At 41.8% G+C, this 19136-nt stretch overlaps 1 protein-coding gene across 3 annotated transcripts in view; it reads left to right on the top strand.

Annotated features, from left to right (window-relative positions):
- phf21b (PHD finger protein 21B) overlaps positions 1-19136 on the top strand; it is a 95278-nt gene that overhangs the window by 58430 nt on the left and 17712 nt on the right. For all 3 annotated transcript variants that reach the window (XM_006781041.3, XM_035906954.2, XM_035906957.2), the window contains one exon: positions 16590-16859. In XM_006781041.3, coding sequence (XP_006781104.1) covers positions 16590-16859 — 270 coding nt within the window. The remainder of the gene's footprint in view (positions 1-16589; positions 16860-19136) is intronic.

Here is a 19136-nt window from a genome sequence, read left to right on the forward strand (position 1 = left end):
AACAGTTGTGAATGCTGTCCTGTTGCTGAAGCATTGCGTTTATTCACGGTGATGTTCAGAGCTGTTCCACTGATAGATGAAAACATTAGCCGACTATAAATGCCTTCAGCTTAACATTGTGAAGTGTGCGGATCGATAATTCAAAATGACAACTGTGAGTATTGATCAGAGGGAGCTGTGCGGACAGGGAGCTGCAGAAAGTGAAAGAATCAATGAAAGTGCTGAAAAACAAAAATCCAGTGTTGAATTTGCAGCTGTTGGTGTTTCTGGAAGCCTCACAGCCTGACAGCTACTGTTTTGTTGCCATTTTTAAAATGTCCGATGGTTTTATGGGATGACATTCATCATTATTCACTTTACTCTCTCTATAAACAGTAAAAATATGAAAGTAACAACAGATAATGTAATCAAACAAAGTTAGAACATCTACCTTTTCTTTTTGTCATTCAAACAATATTGGACAGTCACTTCTCTGCTTTGTATGGATCACCTGACCTGCCTATGAGAATAAGTTGACATTTTTTTTGTAAGCAAATGGAATTTTTTTAAAACAATCATCAAAAAAGGACCACAAGGATGTGACAAAGGTAAACAGTTTTCAGGCTCTGAGTAAAATTAAGCAGTGCAAGGATATCTGAGAGAATACATCACATTTCTAAACGTGATTGCTATCCAAATGTACGTCCAATAAATATCTGGCAAACATTTATAAACACAATCTAGAAAGGCACCAGACACCAAAGAGCTCCGCCAAAGCCAGTCGTCCATTCTTCTCTATGTGATCCGCAGCCAAGCCAATGACAAAAAAGCTTTTTTCCAAGCAGTTTGGATCCACAACAAAATATAATGGTTTCTTCCCTTTCACAGGCTCAAAATCTCCAACTTTTATCTCATTAGTTTTTATGTAATCGTACAAACCAACAACGACTGAAAATAAAAGCAGATCATCAGCATAAAGAGAAGTGCAACTTGTGAACTGAAAGCTTCAGTGAACATATTTTTCTTTTTCCTTGTATAGGTGCATTTATATCTTAAAAAAATCAGCTGTTGGAATTCACTGCAAACAGCAGCGGTATTACATCTAAGAAACACAATGTAAATCTCATCAGTACCAGTCCCAAACCTGGATAGGAAGGACATCCGGCATAAAGTCTGTGCCAAAACAAACACGAGGATCCATCAGCCAAAGTGTTAGAAGTATAACATAATAGAAAACTTGTGGTTTTAGAACTTGCTGAATAGTAAGGTTTAAAAACATGGTTCATGCAGAAAACCTTTGACAAATTAAATTAACCTTTTAATAAAAAGTCAGAAAACTTTTTATTAATAGTTTTTAGCATTTCAAATAAATAAACCTAAACCAAACATTAGATCAGTTTTCCATTTAAAAAAAGATCAAAGTGCCCTTAAAGCTCTCTATAAGGGTAATGTGATGGAGCATAAATTCTGTTTTGATCAAACTAACTAAAACCTTATTAGCAATCACTCTAGTATCTTAATTCTGTGTTTAGTCTGAAATAATGGGTGGATACTGATGTTTTTGGTGCTCCAGGTTGTACATTATGGATGCTTTTTGGATAGTTTATAAACTCATTTTTTCTCAGTAGTTAAAGTCAGTTCTGCAAGTCACAACTACAATACTGTACAATACAATACTATGAAATACTGAGAATTTGAAGTGTACGAGCTCACAAAGCTTAAAGAAGCTCCAGAGTAGTGGATTCGTCTTCAGTTGTCATATTTTCCTCCAGGTGACTTCCAGAGTTTGACTTTTAATTTCTCCAACTCTCGGTCTGTTCTGTGCCATCACAGCAGGAGAGATAAAACCAACAGAAGCTCCTCATTTTGCTCAACAGATGTCCTTAATCCCGTCTAATCCAACATGTTAAACGGTTGTTTTCTCTGCAGCGAGCGCGGGGCGCCGACCCTGGCACTAAAGCTTCCCACAGGCCAGTTGGACTCCCTCAGACTCCCTCTGGTCCTGGTCTAGTGCTCTCATCTCCTCACCACAGTGCCAAGCACAGGCTGAATTAATAAAGTGTCTGTTTCTGAGGCCGTATGTGAGCGGGGACAGCTCATAGCAGGAAGAATAACACAACTTTTTAAGTTTCCATCAGGAAAGAACCCTAGGTTTACCTTTTACAAAAACTATAGGAAAAAGATTTGTGATCCAATTGGATATTTTTTTCTGGTCAGCCCCATAATCAGTTTTTCTGATGACTGTGGCAGTGTGAAATAAAGAATAATCAGTGCTCAAGAGTGACCACTTCAGCATTTATGACTTTGAATAAAGTCTGTTTTATTCTCTGACAACAGCAGAGCTCCGCACTTCATAAATCAGTTCTTTAAATAAATCATCTGTCCCTTCAAATTTCAAATCAGTGACTTTAAAGAACTTTTACTGCCTTTAATTTAGCAGCTCTTACCCTGAAATGACCTGATTCGTTCCTTAAGATTAATAATTTGTGCCATCAAATGACTAAATCATGGTCTGAAATGACTTCATTTTCACCCTCTTTCCTTCTCTCTCTTCTGCATCAGCTGAGAGCCAAAACACTGAAACTGACTTTCTATGAACTGGGTCAGAACATCAGCACTTTGAAGGGAAACTTGGATATCCAATAAAATATTTTGGGGGATATCACACATGCAATGGGCCAAAAATAAATCAAAATAACACTGATGATCTCCATGCTGAGGATTTTAGAGGAACAAAGATCATGATTAGAAAGAATAATTTGTAATTTGGCCTCACAAACACCTGAAACCTGAAACATTTAAAAGTATAAACAAGAATATACGTAGGTGGGATTTTAATAATATAAGCAGCTGTCGATGGATGATTAGTAAAATCAGGCATTCAGATGATAATTCAGAGACTTAACCTTCTAAAATCAAGCTGTGCAACATCCACATGTGTGACTCGTGTTATATAACCAGAGAACAAACAGAAAGTGATGTAAATGCTTTTCAATGGAAATTGATGCAGAAACGTGGAAAATCATCCTAATAACCTCCCTCTGTTGTAGTAAATGTGAATAAATAATAAAATAACTGCTGGTGTTTGGTGGCTGTTTGATGACCACGTTATCACCACGTCCAGTGACATTTAAAACGTGACCTGATCACTGAGGATTCTTGGTGTCAGGAGTGTTTCTGTAGCCAGTGTTTAACCTTAACATTAGTCAGCTTTGAGTGGTTTTTTTTCTTTTTCCTTGGTGTTTTTCCACTACTCGAGTAGTTTGAGCTCTTCTTTTTAAATCTTGACTAAACAACTAGTTCATTAGTTGCTGGGAACATTGGTGCTTTTATTCCACTTTATGTCTGAAGTCTTTTAGGGGAGGCAGCTTCCATCGGTGAGTTTTCCTTGGTGACTTTTCAGGCTAGTCTTCATTTTTCCTCAGCTGCTCTTCCAAACAGAGCCCAAATCATGTTGAGAAAAGATTCGATTTTTAACTCCTCAGCGTGAACACGGCCGAGCTCCAGCCCAACCTGCTCATTCAGCCACTAACTGGCCATTTAATCAGCACCAATAACGTCTGCTGCTGCTCTTTCTGCCATTTTTCATCCTCTTATTATCTGCGATTAGGAGAGCAGAGCTGAGATGATCGGTGGACGCAGCAGTGGCTCTATAATTTCTCTCCGGCTCTTCATTTTTTAATATAGAGTTTGACCTTTCAGAGCTATGTGCCGGTTGCCGCCGCTGGTCAATATTCTCAGCTCTCGCTGAAGGTGCGAGCTGTTCGGTTGGCAAATAAATGTCTTCATTAAAGCGACGACCCCGAGCCACATTTCTTCTCAATGACGTTCAGATCGTTTCTGCTTCAGCCTGTGATTTTGTTTGGCCTCCGATAAACGCTGAGGGACGAGGACGTGAGATTAAAGACACTCAGTTTTCACAGGTGAACATTTTCTGAGAAGCTCTGAGGCCTCTGTTCCCACAGGATTCATGTTTCTGGGAGGTGGTGTTCATTTAATTCATCTTTCTGTGTGAAATTAAAAGATCTGGACTGTACAGGAGAAAACAGAAAAGATTTGACATTTTTAGGTTTTTAATAGTTTTAATAATCCAGTTCTATACTGTTTGTACAGACACTGGTTCATTACACACAGGTGCTCCGCTTTTTTTTTTAAAGGCACCTGTTTGACACGCATGAACAAATCCAGGCCAACGACGGTGCTCAGAGAGAACACCTGTGCTTACCTGTACCTCACATTACAACAGCACATTAATGAGCTTACAGCTGATGGCCTTGATTGCTTTATGTTGTTGTTTTGGCTCGCAGACAGGCCTGAATGTTGGTGTCAACATGTTTCCAAAAGCCGAGGGAAACCAGTTCCAAAACAGGCCTGTGTGTTACTGCAGTTTATACGCAGATGCAGGAGCCCAGTTTCAGGCCTGCTCCTAGATCTGTTATACAGGAAGCCCAGATTTCCCTTCAGAATAAAAGCTCACCTGCTGGGCCTTTGTGAGTTCTCAGCTCTCTGGCACAAAATGAGCTTTTATTGAAAAAAAAGGCTGAACTTTATGTCTTTTTCAAACCCCGAGATGTCTGAGTCAAATCAAGCTTCTTCTTCTTGAGTTGTTTTGCGTTCCTCTTGTTTCCATTTACATCTCTGACCTCCTGCTGTGATGGAGTGACACGTCTCTATAGCAACATTTCTGTGTGATGCTGCAGGATTGAAACAAAGACAGAAACCTCCCTTCAGCGTGAAGTCACAGGAGCTGATTTAAGTGGTAATAAGCGCAGGAGGGGTGAGGTTTGATCGTTTACTTTTCACGGAGAGGCGCCGCAGTGAGAACAGCGGGCAGCGTCACAACAGCTTCGATCACGTTTCGGCAAATCACATTAAAAAGAAGTCAAATTTTTATGATCTTCCATTCATGCGAGCGGCTCCGTCACTTCTGAAAAACCCAATTAGCAGAGATGGGCGATTGAAATCTTGGTGAGGGCGGCGGAGACTCTCAGCGGGCTCGGCTCAGTTCTGTCTCTGCGTTGGCATTCAGTCGGTGAAATATCTTCTGGGCACTTTTGCTGAAAAGTTAATTGAGATGATAAACAAACCAGAGTTTGGAGCTGCTGCTGTGATTTCCTGTTTTTTCTCTCCTGAGTAAAAAAAAAGAGAGAGAAATCAAAGAGCCGAAGGCAGCAGAAACAGTGATTAGAGCCACTGCTGCTGATCGATTGAAGAGGCATTGTCACCGTTTCTGTTTGTGTAATTAAAGTTTGTGTCTTTGAGTCCATTTACCGAGTAAACACTTTTGTCTTTCTCTGCAGCGAAGCTCGTTAGGGGGCGAAAATCAGCATCACTTAGTATTTAGAAAATAATTCAACTGTTTCTCCAAAGAAGTAAAACCTCGCAGTCATTTTTTGTTTTTTCCCCTATCACAAAACTGCTGATTACTCAGACTGTATATCAAAGATGGACAAGGACACTCACTGGTTTGTGGATTCCACATTTTGAAGCCTCAACATTGGCTTTGTTGGAGCATATATCTTATTATTAATAATAATAATAATAATAATAATCGTATTATTAATACACTCACACTCAGATTTTGGTCCACGTTGATATGACAGCATCACACAGCTGCTGCAGATGTGCTGCGGCCATCAGAAGATGGTACACTCGTTATAAAGGGACGGACATGGTTAGCAACAATAATCAGGTAGGCTGTGGTGTTTAAATGGTGCTCAGTTGCTACTAAGGAGCCCAAAATCTGCCAAGAGTATATCTCCCCTACCTTTACACCACCAGCAGCCTGAACTGTTGATATAGGTCAAAACTCTGACCCGGCCATGTGAATATTACTGCAGAAATTAAGACTCATCGGAGCAGGAAACATTTTTCCATCTTCTGTTGTCTAGTTTTGTGAGTCTGTGTGATCTGTAGCCTCAGACAGGCCTGAATGTTGGTGACAGGAGTGAAATCAGTGTGGTCTTCTGCTGCTGGAGCCCATCTGCTTCAAGGTTCAGAGATGCTGTTCTGCAGATCTTTGTTGTAACGAGTGGATATCTGGGTTACTTTTACCTTCCTATCAGCTCGAGGCAGTCTGACCATTCTCTGATCTCAACAAGGTCATTTCTCCCAGACAACTGTGGCTCTTAATGGTTGATGGGAAAATCGAAGCAAATCAGCAAGAAAAAAGTCACTTAAATCATCTTAATTAATCATGCTAATACAGTAATTGGATCTACAGCAGGTTATTTTTATCATGTCTATATGTCTAAATGCACTGAGTTGTTGCCATCTGACTGGCTGATTAAATATTTACCTTAACAATCAGTTAGTTGTTAGTGTCTCTAATGTGGCTGGTGAGTGTATATATTATTTCAAATTAAAAGTCTATCAGCAACAGAAAGCAATGTTTGTTTTTACATATTTCTCAGGTTTAAATCCAAACTGTACGGACACATGTGGATTTATTAGGACACGAGTTAACCATTAAGGAAGCTTTTATTTGTCATCAGGTCAGGGGGTGATGAAAGGCAATGTCAGAAACAAAGCGATGTAAACAGTAAACAGCTGTTGTCATCTGCAGTTAAACATCTGTGAGGTCTTTAATTACTCATCAGAGTTTTCATTGATCCGCTGACCAATAAATTGATCGATAGTTTCGGCTCTTCTTGTCGACATTTCCTGCTGTCGGATCTGTGCGGCAGCTTGTCACATTCCAATGGAGTCCGAGTTACATGGGAAAATTAGACTCGGGGCGCGTTTGATTTGCATTTAAATGGATTTATTGTCCACTGACGGTGTGACGGGTGGAGACTGACCACATGATCAGATGAGAGGAAATGAGGAGCTGTGCTGCACGGTTTGGCCGAGCGCCCCGTTCGGCTGCATAATGAACATTTTAATGTGATTGTTATCAGATGGAAGGCAGCGGAGGAGGATGAGGAGCAGTAATACTGACAGAGCTGAAGCTCTGCTGAAGCTTGGAGTCGTGGTCATTGAGCCTCTGAAGCGCGACTCAGTTTGATTTCATGGATTTTTTTCTGTCTCTTAAAGTTAAAAAGCAAACACTGAACAGCAAGTGGGGACTCTTTCTGATTTCATTTAAAACTACATGAAACAGGTTTAATTACTCGAGTTAACCAGCTGGATTCACTTATTGACCAGCTGATAATTGCTGATGATGCTCAGGAGGAGTGAATAAAGTGGAATTATAGACTCTGTAATTGGTCAGCAAAGCCTCAAGCTGAGCATTTTATTTTTTTTGTTTTTTACCATCGCCATTTTAATGTTTTAAAAACAAGATGTGCCGAGTGTTTTAATATTTCCTGCAGCGTATTTTAATGAACTCAACCAATGTAGAAATCTCTGTTTCATGTTTTAGACTTCAGGACATCAGCTTCATTTTGTGAACTCAACTGCCTTAAAGTCAAAATAATTATAGTAACTTCTGAAACATCATTTCTGACTTCAGGGTGATGAAGCTGAGAGAAACTGGCTTATACCTCATGTGAGGATCCAGTTTTTCACTTTCAAAAAGTCTTGAAAAGTCAGTAAAATATACTGGGCTGCTCTTTGTCTTTCTTAAATCCTTTGACACTTTAACCGCAGTAAGCTGGTTTTAAATTACTCATCAGCTCTGTCCCTCAGAGCTCCAGATTAGGGTTGCCACTCATTTCCTAGGATATAAATAATATTACCACGATAGTCTTTTCAAGATCAACTCTGCTCAGCGAGCTGAAATTGAAATGATCACATCATATAAGTGTTCGTCCATCATTGTAGATCAGAATTTGTTTTTGAAAATCTTAGGTTGATCTTCTCTTTATGACCAGCACCTGAGTACTGGCAGTTTGTCCTCCTGTTGGTTGGTTTTTGATAGATAAATCTCTGCTTGGGGTGCTTTCCTTTTATCTGTGCACACAAATAAAAAACATAGTCAGTATGGCCTTTGTTCGCAGTGTTTTACGAATGTTTGTCCTGAAACAGACGAGAGTTTTTAATGTCAGATATCCTTTACGTGGGTGAATAAAGGAGCTCTGTTCTGTTTCTCCGGTTAATCCTGGTGATCAGTGAGAGGGTGATGAACCTTCAGAAAGTTCACATCACACACAGGTTTAGGATCTTGTTTAATCAACTGATGTTTCATATTTTTCCTGTGAGCTTCAGCTTCATAACTGCTGTTACAGTAATAGTTTAGGACAAGTCTCACCTCCACCTGAGAGTCCCAGATGATCAGACCTCCTCCTGACAGGGAGGGCAGGTGGGGCTCGGTGGCAGTGATGGTCAGCTCTGCAGTGTTTTCCCTGCTGGGTCGCAGCCACCCGGCGGCCATATTTCCACGCTGTGTTTGCTGGCTGAAGCTTCACCTCTGCATGTGGGACAGCGGGGGCCTCACGGCCCCTTTTGCCAAACTGTGGGCGAGGGTCCAGACTCTGTCCTGTGTGCCCCTGTTGATAAGCTGTCCCGCTGCCAGACACGAGCTGGTAGGAGTCCATTTACCCAGAAACTGCAGCCAAGGACACTTTGGAGGTTCTGATCCGTGAACATTTTCTCTGCTTCAGTCAGAATCTTTTATCTTCGGTGGTTTATATAATCTAATCTCTCTTTATGAATCTGGAATAATCTCTGTCTAATGGTAGTGGGCTTTGGAAAGCTTCAGCCTGAACCTGTTTACATTTTATCTGTTTTCTTTTCTTCATTTAATAAAAGCTTTTATTTTGAAAGTTTTGATTTCAGTCGAGATTAAGCACTGAATAAAAACAGTCTTCCTGGTTATGATGAAGCCTGCCTGCTGGGATTAATCAAACATCTGGCCCTGCCTGTAAGTAGGCCCCACGGTGGGATCCTGGATGGGTTTATGCTTGTCTCACTGTTTTTAAGGTGGTGTTTGTGAGTGTTTCTGTCTCACCAGAATGGAAAAGGCCAAACTGCAGCCGTCCGTCTCCTCGCGGCCTGAAGGGCCTTGCTGGTAAATGGCGTGTAAACAAAGGAACCGTCTGGCAGCTGCACTGATGGAAATCTGAACAGCTACTAATGTGTTTTTCAGCAGCCCCGTTATCTCAAAGGCCCACTATCAAACCAGAGTACATAATGAGTGTGGATAATCCGGCCTGCTCGCTGAATCGGCAGCGCTGGCGATGACCTTAGCCGTGGCCGTGGAGCGGGTGGCGGCGTTCTCAATTAAATTCTGCCAGTGGAGTGGAGAGAGACGGCGAGCTCACAGAGATCAGTTTAACTGCTGAATGAGAGATTAGAAAGAAAATAAGCGTCGACTAATGCTGAATAAACTTCACCCCTACGGGTTGTTTCTTCGAATGCAGCAGACTGTATGTGCCTTTCAAAGTCGAGGGAGTGGACGGGAGCTGAAACAGGAAGGAGAGGAAGCCGAAGAATAACTGTTACAGTTGTTTAAAGCCCAATAATATTCAGATTTAAATCATTCCAACTCACGTGAGGCATGCATTCATCTTTGTTTCACAGCTTTGTTCACTTTGTTCTTGTTTAAAAGTCGCTATTTGAGAAATAAGGCTAAAAAGAGCTTCATCGAATCAGAAGTATTTTTTGTTCTTCTGTATCATTACACTCACAAATCCACAAGAAAACAAAAAATACTCAAAATCAAAAGAATGTTTTTGTTTTTGTGGTACACGTTCAAATCTGATACCATCATAGCCTGCTGCCGCCATGTTGGTTTATCAGAGTCAGAAGTGACCATATTTAGACCAGAGGGCGGAGCTTTTGTTTCCGCAGCATGAGCTTTACTAGAAGTTGATGCTTCCTGGCATCCATTAAAACCTGCAAGTCCTTCATCGTCCAGCAGAGGCTCCAGCAGAGTCCGTACTCATGTTAAAGTGGAAATGCTGTTTCAGGAACAGCTTCAGGAGTCAGGAGTAGTAGTCGTGGTCTTCAATTCCTTGACGTCTTTCCTGTTCCCATCAGCTGACACACTGCAGCTGTTTCAGGTCTCTGCCAGGTCCCTCCCCGTGGAAAGCTGACCGGCTTTCTGGTTCCAGCTGACTTGTCTGTCTTGAGCACTTCCACTGGGACCTCTCCCAGAGTTTCAATTAACGATCTTTCTTCAGCCAGCAAAGAGCAGAAGAGATCAGGGAGGAAGGGAACACTGTGTGACCGCCGCTCCGTCACAGCCGGGTCTGAGAAAAACTCCAGGCGTGCATTCATAAATAAAAAGAAGTGTGTGATTGATGCTGCAGGGCTTTATTTTTTCCATTCTTAAATACCTAAAATTGTCTCTAGACTGTAGAAACCTCTAAAACAAGATTGTAAAACATGATCCGGCCCCAACTATAAATTCTCCAGAGGTGATGGGTAACCACCTTCTCCATAAACGGACAAAAACACCCACATACTGCTGTCTCACTCCCAGTTTATTGATTGATTTTTATTATTATTCCTTCCTGCATAAATATGCCGAGCCCAGACAGCATTACAAGACATGGTTATTTAGGAAAAAGAAACCAGAACCAGACAGAGGCAACAAATCAAATATCCTGATACTTTTCTTTTTCCGAGCTTTACAAATATAGAGAACTCATTAAGAAAGAATTTTAAAACTTGTTCATTCATTCTTTATCAGTGCACCAAAAAAAAATTCTGGGTCTTAGTAACAGTAATCTCATCATACATGGAAACATTACTGAAGAAAACATGATTAATTATTAACCTCTAAATCTCATAATTAACACAACCTGTTCTCCTCCTGGATGTTTTTAATCTGTGAACTTCAAGAACAAGAAACGAGTTCTTGTTCTTCATAAATGTGCTGTAATCACTCTCAAGGCCTTAATCATGCTTAATTTGAATATATGTTCATTATTTTGGTTTTAACAAGATGTCCTTTAACTATTTTTCTCCAAGTAACTTTATTCTAGTAGAGTTCACACTGTGTAATAAATTGTTATTACAATACATAAATCAGCATGAGGCTCTGCAGGACATGGATGATTTCCTCCAAAGCAAAGCCATCCTGTTGACTCTAGTTTCTTACAAGCTTATCATTTGATTTTCACCTTGTTGATCCAGGAATAAAACTCAGATTCTGTTTAATGTTGTTCCAAACACCACTGACCTGAGGCACGAAAGGACAAGCTTTATTTCTGTTGTTGCAAATACTGTATGGATATATATGAATATGTACATCTTAGTACATGCTGGCTGATCGTTATCCTCACTCAAACCCAGCACAGGTTAGGAGTAGGGATGGGTATCGTTTAGGTTTTAACCGATGCCGGTGCCAAACCGGTACTTTTGAAACGGTGCCGGTGCTTAAACGGTGCTCAAACCGGTGCTTAAAGAATGGAGAACACAAAATTGGTCCAAAAACCTCTCATGTTCAGCTGTTTTTTTGTAAAAAGATAACAATGTTAGCCTTTTCTGCAGCTATAGGGCATATATGGTATCACTCTTGGCTGGAAGCAGTGCTTAATCAATGGAAAAAACACAAACTTTGTCCAAAAACCTCTCATGTTTAGTTGTTTCCCTCTTTTTCTTTGGTCATTTTAGCCTTTTTGGCCAGGGTGACAGGAATATCTGCCATCAAACTAGAAGACAGCCGCATGTAGCTATGATGATGTTTGCTAGTTCACCTTACATGCATTAATTTAATAACGTGGTTAGCCTACTCAATGTAAATTACACACGAAAAACATTAAGCTACTCACCCAGAGAAGAACGGCTGCTGCTGCCATCATCATCCGTCATCATTTCTGCTACACTGACAGGGCTAGGGGCCAGGACTCTCCTCTTTGGGTTTTTGGGGGATGTTGCTAACTCCAGGTCCAATAACAGGCAACCCACCCACAGTAGATGTGCTCGATGTGAGGTCTCGCAGCAAGCTATCAAATACGGCGCATTTCTCAGCTTTTAAAAAACACGCTATGCATCGCCAGGTGTTTCATCAGATTTGAGGTGTTACCTCCTTTGACAGTATCACAGTATCAGCTTAAGCACTTGTTGCAGGCTGCTGAGTTTGCATCTTTTGCTGTGAAGTACAGCCAGACTTTTGACCGCTTCGCCTTGAGCGTTTTTAATCTGTAGCTCTGCTCTAAAAGAACGTATGTACCTGGACCCGCCTACTATCCTCGGAAACGTAAAATGATTGGCTAGAATCTAAAGTGTATCACAGCTCAGGAAAAATAAAGCACCGAAATGTGCGCTGCTTTTCGGTCTGGTTACGTCAGGTTACGTTGACGTTACGTTGGTTATGTCAGAACCGGTGCCATCATGGCACCTGATATTGGTACCCATCCCTAGTTAGGAGTGTAGTTTAAAGCCCAGCAGAAACCTACATGTGTGCAGGAGAAGCAGCTGGTTGTGGAGGTTGAAGGTGAATGAAGTTAAATGGAGGATGGTGTAAAGCAGCTTGTTGTACTGTGACTTATCTGATATACAGTATTTTTGTACAGTAATAGAAACAATACAAAATGTAAAAATCAACCTTTATTAATTTCAGCAATCCCTTCTATTAAACAATGATGAAAGATTCTACAAGAAAATGTTATGTTATTAGTTTACAGCTTCACAGGGCTCCATTTATTGGCTTATCAAACAGAAACACCGGAAACAGGAAGTCCAAAAAGTTGGAGTTCTACTTTCACTAATCCTCAGAGGTCTCAAACATCATCAGCAATGTCAGGAAACCATTTTAGCTCTTTCCCCCTAAAGACGACTTTTGATACCCTTAATAACCTTATGATGAGTTCTGACGCCTCAGTATATGTCAATAAAGTTGTGGTTTGATGACCATTAGAATAGTTTCTTAGTTTCCAAATGTAGCTGCATAGGCAAAGACTGCCCTCACTAACTTCTGATGGCCTCCCAGTCATTTTGGTCTATAAGCAGCTCAAATATGAACTTCTAACATCACAAGAATGCATTAATAAACATGCAGCAAATAGGACGCTGATAAAATCCGAACCAGTTTAGCTTACCAGGCTATTTCGTACTTATTTGACTGTTTATTGGTTTCAATCTCTAGTTTAGACAGTTGGTGCTGCTTTACACCATTTTGATGTGCACCAGCTTACAGATGGAGAATTTACAAAAGTGAATCATCGGCTCTCAAAGGCAGAAAATTGGGCATGCATCAGAAAGCCCATTTCCTCCATCACACTGTCTGGCCGTCATTAGAGCTGCTCTGTGTGGATAAAAGGTGAGGAGAGAGTGGACGCTGATGAAAGCCTCTGCAGGCTGCGTCTCATTTAACTGAGCCCGATAGCTGGAGGAATGGCTCGTTAAGACACCTTAAAACATCGTTAACGTTTCCTCTCTCAGATTGTTGCCTATCAGGCAAAACTGTCTGCTCAGGGGTCACAGAGTCCTCCCAAAGTCTTCCACTACAATCCACCAATCAGCCCGACACAGGCCCGATCTGCAGACATATCTCAGAGGAGTTAGACAGCACTCAAAAGGCCATCCTGGTGCTTAACAGTATAAAACTGGGGAACTGAATCCTTAAATCGTCACCTTTCGACCGGTGACTCTGCTCAATGTTACACCATAGAAAGACGCACTCTCTGTGCGAGATGGTGTTTTCTTTCACACCCTGCATGCATTAGTGAAGCCTCCTGATAGTAACATGTGCAATCAATCCTTCATTTAGAGATACTTGTGCCTAACTGTTGGTAAAAACTGAAGAAAAGCGAAGCACTGAAAACATTTTTCAGAGCGACGCTGCAGGAGCTCCGTTTGATTTTATCCACAGCTTTAAAGCAGCCGAGGTCAGGTTCAGTGCACGCTGCCATTATCTGACATTTTGGGAAATCCTTTACACCTGAGAGTCAGATGGATATCAGCTGTCGAGCAACACGTCATTACATTCAAGTCTGAGTGTCCTTTTTCTGGGAGATAAATCCTCGCCTGTTTGAAGAACCTGGAAGGTCATTTAATGACACTTAAGGGTGGTTTAAAGGTTTCTGCAGGATCCTCAAAGACTGAATACATTCCATCAGCTGCATGATAAAAAGGATTTACGGGCTGTTTCTCTTGGTTTAAGTGTAGCTGTGGGCTGTGTAAATATGTCAGCACTCTGTGAGGACCACAGATTGTCTTAAATTTCTAACAAAAAAATCTAAGGAGGTTAAAATTAATTTCAACCTAAATTTGGGGTTTTAATGGGAATTTAATTCAGACTTATTGTGCATCTTTAAGGGAGGGTAAATGTTTCTAAAGTTGTCAAAAATCCCTATAACTTGTGGGCTGGTACTAAAGTAAGACTGAAGAACATTTTTAGTGAGTTGGATATTAAACATGGACGTCATCTGTTGGGTAGTTTTGGATCATTTTGGCTGCTGCCATGTTGAGTTTTTTTCATAGGTGACCATATTTGGAGAGGAGGGTGGAACTAATGCGGCCAAACAGATGTGATGAACTTATCGATAGAGAACAAACATGTATACGTGTTTGTTACGTTTCTGTATCAGGCTGTAAACATGTTTATTTCTGCTGTTTTAGTTAAACATGGTAGTCTATGGGGACTGACTCACTGCTGCCTCTGCTGGACGTCAGAGGAACTGCAGGTAGTAATGACGTTCTCTGCTCTGTCAGAAGCTCAGTGTGATCTGAGGTGTTTCCTCTTCAGGCTTTGCCTTCTGCAGGTGGTTGAGGCTTTTTTATTGTCCTGTGTTGTTTCTTTTCTCGTAGCAGGTCTTTGACTGAAGTGCTGATGAATCTTGACGTTCTCGGCGGCAGCATTGTTTGTCTTCAGTCTGATCTCCGGTGGCTCTGAAACGCTCTCGGAGCACCGTAATCGTGGCTCTCTGCAATCCCTGCTGCTCTCACGTTCTCCTCTTCCTCCCCTCATTCACTTTCTCCTCAGCTCCCTGCAGGAGGGACGAGGCTGTGCTCTGCAGCCTGGAGAGCCTTTAAATGAGTGACCTTTGAGACAATCAGAGGCGCCCCGGCTCAAACAAACCCTGAATGGCGAGTGGCGGTCCCCGGGCCCCGTAGCAGGCTGCTGCCCAGGCTGCCTGTGGATTACATTGATCCCCTGAAACAATGGCCTCACTGCGCTCATGGTGGAGAGGGCTGATAAATAACATGTGAATAAATGCAGGGGGAGCACCGAGAGTCATGGAGGCCTCCGCTCTGAGCTAGAAAGGATTTTCCTGGTGTTCTAGAAGCTTCACGTCCCAAACAGTCAACAGGTTTCATTTGACTGGGTTCTGTTCAGGTGACATCGTAACCACGACTGACATGAACTCATATAGACAGTCGTTGTTGCTGCCATTTTCTAATAAAACCCAAACTTTGAAAGTCTTTGTGATTAGCAGCCGGGCTCGGCCCCCCCACACACACCCTGCCCCGCCCCACCCACTGTAGTCTATAGAAACGTTTGAAAGAAGCAGCGGCGGGATGAGAGGGGGCAGCAGTGAGTGGAATATAAAACATTTAGAGAGCTCTTCTTCAGGAGTGTGAGGGTGAAACGAAGGGAAAAGGGAGATTACTCCGATCTGCCGGGGGAAATGTTTCTGTGGTACACGCTGAGGTGGGGGAGGGGCGTAAATGTGTGTTCATGTGGACGAGGATGCTGAGTGTTTCCAGTTTAACATCAGAGTGCGAGTCGAAGTCATCGTGAGCTGCTTCAGATTCAGGTCAACGCCAGTGTGAACACTTTCAATCTGTTTGTGTCGAGGGGAGACATCTGCTCAAGGATTCAGGCTAGAAGAGGTCACCTGTTCACCTGCTGCTACATTGTTAACAGGCAGGATAGATGTAAAGGATCATGGAGAGCATGACCAGCATTTATACAGCAGTCAGTCTGCTCGTACACTAAATACTTACTTTGAACACAAAGTAAACCCTAACAAAACTTAAAAACACAACATTCAGAGTAAATATTAAAAAATATACTTAAAATATCAAAATACCAAGTAAAAAACAAACTAATGTAGAAAGTGCAACCTAAACACTTTTATAGTAGAAGATGAGTTCATTCTTGAAAATATAATCAAATGTAAATTTTTTTAGGTTTTTAAAATAACTACATAAAAAAAACCCTAAAACTTTAGCAAAGTAAATACAAAAATAAATAAGTAAATAAACAAAAATGAAGAACAATGCAAAGAAGAAATTATGAAGCAAATAAAAAAATACACAGAATAGTAAAATATAGAATAAATTATTGAAATCACAATAGTGAATTTAACAAAAGAAATAAAAAATAAGTATTGCAAAGCTTACCTTTTTTGTATTTTACCAAAATAAAATGTAAAGTAAATAGTTTAAAAGTTAATTAAAATGTTAACATTTAATTCTTGAAACTAAAATAAAACGGCAATTAAAAAGTAAACATATACACTACAAGTTAAAAAAATCCACAGTGTATACAGATACTGTCTATCATCACTGCGAGCTTGGAGGTGTTTCAGACTGTGTCCTGATTGGTGTAACCTTAAAGGCAGGAGGACGCACTGCACACAGCTTTTTAATCTCAGCCACGGCTTTGTTTGCAGCATCTTCATACAGCAGGAAAATGTAGTTTCAGGAGGAGTGTGAGGTGTACAGACAGACTGAGGCCCTCACACACAGACAGAAGCATCTCCGTCTCACTCTCCCTCCCTTGCTGTTATCTGTCTGTCTCACCTGTCTGTCTCTCTCCTGTCTCTCTGCAGAAGCTGGCGGTCAGAAGCTGTCCTGTTGGGACGACTAAGCCGCTGTCGCTCATCAAGCCTCCCAGTCAGGGCATCGCCATCTCTGTGGTGCCGGCCAAGGCTCCCGTTTCCATGGTAACCGCACACATTAATGGACAGAAGGCGGTGGCGAGCTCGGAGCCACTGCAGACGTCCCCCATCAACCTTCAGACGGGCGGCAGGGCCGTGGCCGCTGGAGTCCACCCGTTCAGCAGCAGCAGCAGGAGAGCCGGAGAGCTGCCCCCCTCCCAGGTAACGTCCCTGCTGAGGTCACAGCGAGCAGCTGTTCCAGCTGTTTCTGTTCCAGTCATTAAGGTGAACAGGTGTCCAAAAAGAAACTACTTTACTTTTTCACACAGAAAGTAGTTTATTTCATGTGATGGATTACTACATCACACATCCGGAGATTGAGTCTCAAACACGTTATTGTGGATTCACCTGTTTTTCAGGTGAGCAATGAGTTAATAGGTTTTACACAGTAACACAGACCTGCACCCGATGCAGGCAGCTAGAATTTGGGTTTTTGTGAATGGAGTCTGGTGGGCTTGGGCAGAGCCGTCTGACAGCAGCACAGGCACTGAAAATGTTTCCGTACTGTCCGCAGTGCTACGATTAGCTTGTCCTTTATTTACCACAGTAAATGTAGAACATTTGTTCCTGGTTCCTGGTATTAGTCTGCCTATTTCCTGGAAACTATAATGAAGAATATCAACAACGGATGAATCTGTGGAGCTTCACAGAACATCTGCTTTTTGGATCCTTTCAGAGGTATTTTATTCTTTACAGTCTTTAGTCTACACTGCAGAGCTGAAGTTATAAAAACATTTTCCCTCTAAACATCAAACTGGTTTAGAGTTTACAGATTTAAAGATGCTTTAACGTGACACGTTGGTCTTTAAAGCCGCTGGTTTAGGGAGTAAATGTGTTTTCTTTGCAACCTTGTCGAGCATCCAGAAGCTTCTGTGTTGAGTCACTGTTCAGAAACCTTGGAAGAAGAAAGAAATTGCAAAAACTTGACATTTTGTACCAGCTGCTCTAACATCCTGAATGATTGTGTTTGAATGCAGCTCAGCATGTGAATGATCAGAGTCAGACAAAGACCTGAAAACCACAAATTCATCAAGCACAACACTTCCTGTTAAAGTGTTATTTTACTTATTTCGTCAAAGAAATCTCAAATTTTTAAAAAGCTTCAACTCTGAGAAAAACACATCAAAAGCTCATGTATGCGTGGTCAGAAAACTGAGTCTGAATGTTGCAGAGCCAGCCTTGTTTTTTCATGTCGGTCAGTTTCCTGTCATAGAGTCTGAGGGCGTGAGTGCCGCAGCTCGCCGCTAAAGCAGCAGCTGATTGTTGTTGTAATTCTGAACGCAATGTGCAGCACGGAGGAGAACTCATGGTTTGAACTCAGGGACTGTTTTCCACTGTTCCTCCTCCTCCTCTGAGCTGTTAGGATTCAGGCCGCAGCACCTCACCTCTTCCACACTTTGTATTCAGCACCATCACCTCTATCAGCACACAGTCGGGATCCGAGCTTCACGCTCAACACCAGCAGCCTCCACACTATTACTGTAATTGCACGGCACCATAGAGGGAGGAGGGCCGAGCCTCGGGGCCCTCGGGCTCTGGCTTTATGCTTCCTCTGTCTGTCCGGCACATCAGCACACCTCAGATGACACGCAACACGTCTGCTAATGTGAGACCGGCTCATACAGAGAGGCTGCAAAGGCTGACAGGAAATAACACGAGGAAGCTCTGCATCTGAAACTAGTCCTAAACACCATGATAAACAATGTCCAAAGCTTTCTAAAGAAGACCTAAATCAACACCTAAAAATGCAAGAATCAATGCCCCTAAAGGGATTTTGACTTAAATGGAAATGATGTCCTGGACGACGTTCAAAGCCTTTCTAACATTAGAATTAAACTATAACAAGCCCAAACTATGGTCCAAAATGAGTCTTAAATCAGGCCTCAAAATGTCAGAAGCAATGTCCCAAACCTTTTCCAAAATATGTCTCAACTTAGAACATCATCATAAACAGGTTTAAAATAATGTACTGTTTAATATAGTGTTTCCGGTAACATAACGAAGCAGCCGGTTGGTGGACCTATAGGGAAGATTGCACCATCTACATGCGGTGCAGTGAGAGTTTGAGCTTCCATCAGGGCTGCACTGATAATCATAAAACTTGTTTAACACGGACCAGAAAATGAACACGTGACAATTGACAGTCCCACGACATTCAGGCTAAATGACTGGACACTCGGTGGTGTTGACTGTTCTTCACACATTACCAGGGGACCGGTCAGGGTGGGTTTGCATTTCAGGTCTAAATTTTATATGAAGTGAATCTGACCCTGATGATAAGCAGGTTCCTGGCAAGCTGATGGAATTAGGTTTCCTCAGCCTGCACTTAGAGGCTTTTTGTGAAGCTTGTGGCCTTGGCCTTGTGCTTCCTGTCTTCTGTCAGTTTGAGGCTTCTTACAGGTGGACGATCAGCTGCTCAGCTGCCGTTGCCTCTACTTG

This window comes from Neolamprologus brichardi, chromosome 17 (genome assembly GCF_056152115.1).
Source record: "Neolamprologus brichardi isolate AB-2024 chromosome 17, ASM5615211v1, whole genome shotgun sequence".
Classification (NCBI taxonomy): Eukaryota; Metazoa; Chordata; class Actinopteri; order Cichliformes; family Cichlidae; genus Neolamprologus; species Neolamprologus brichardi.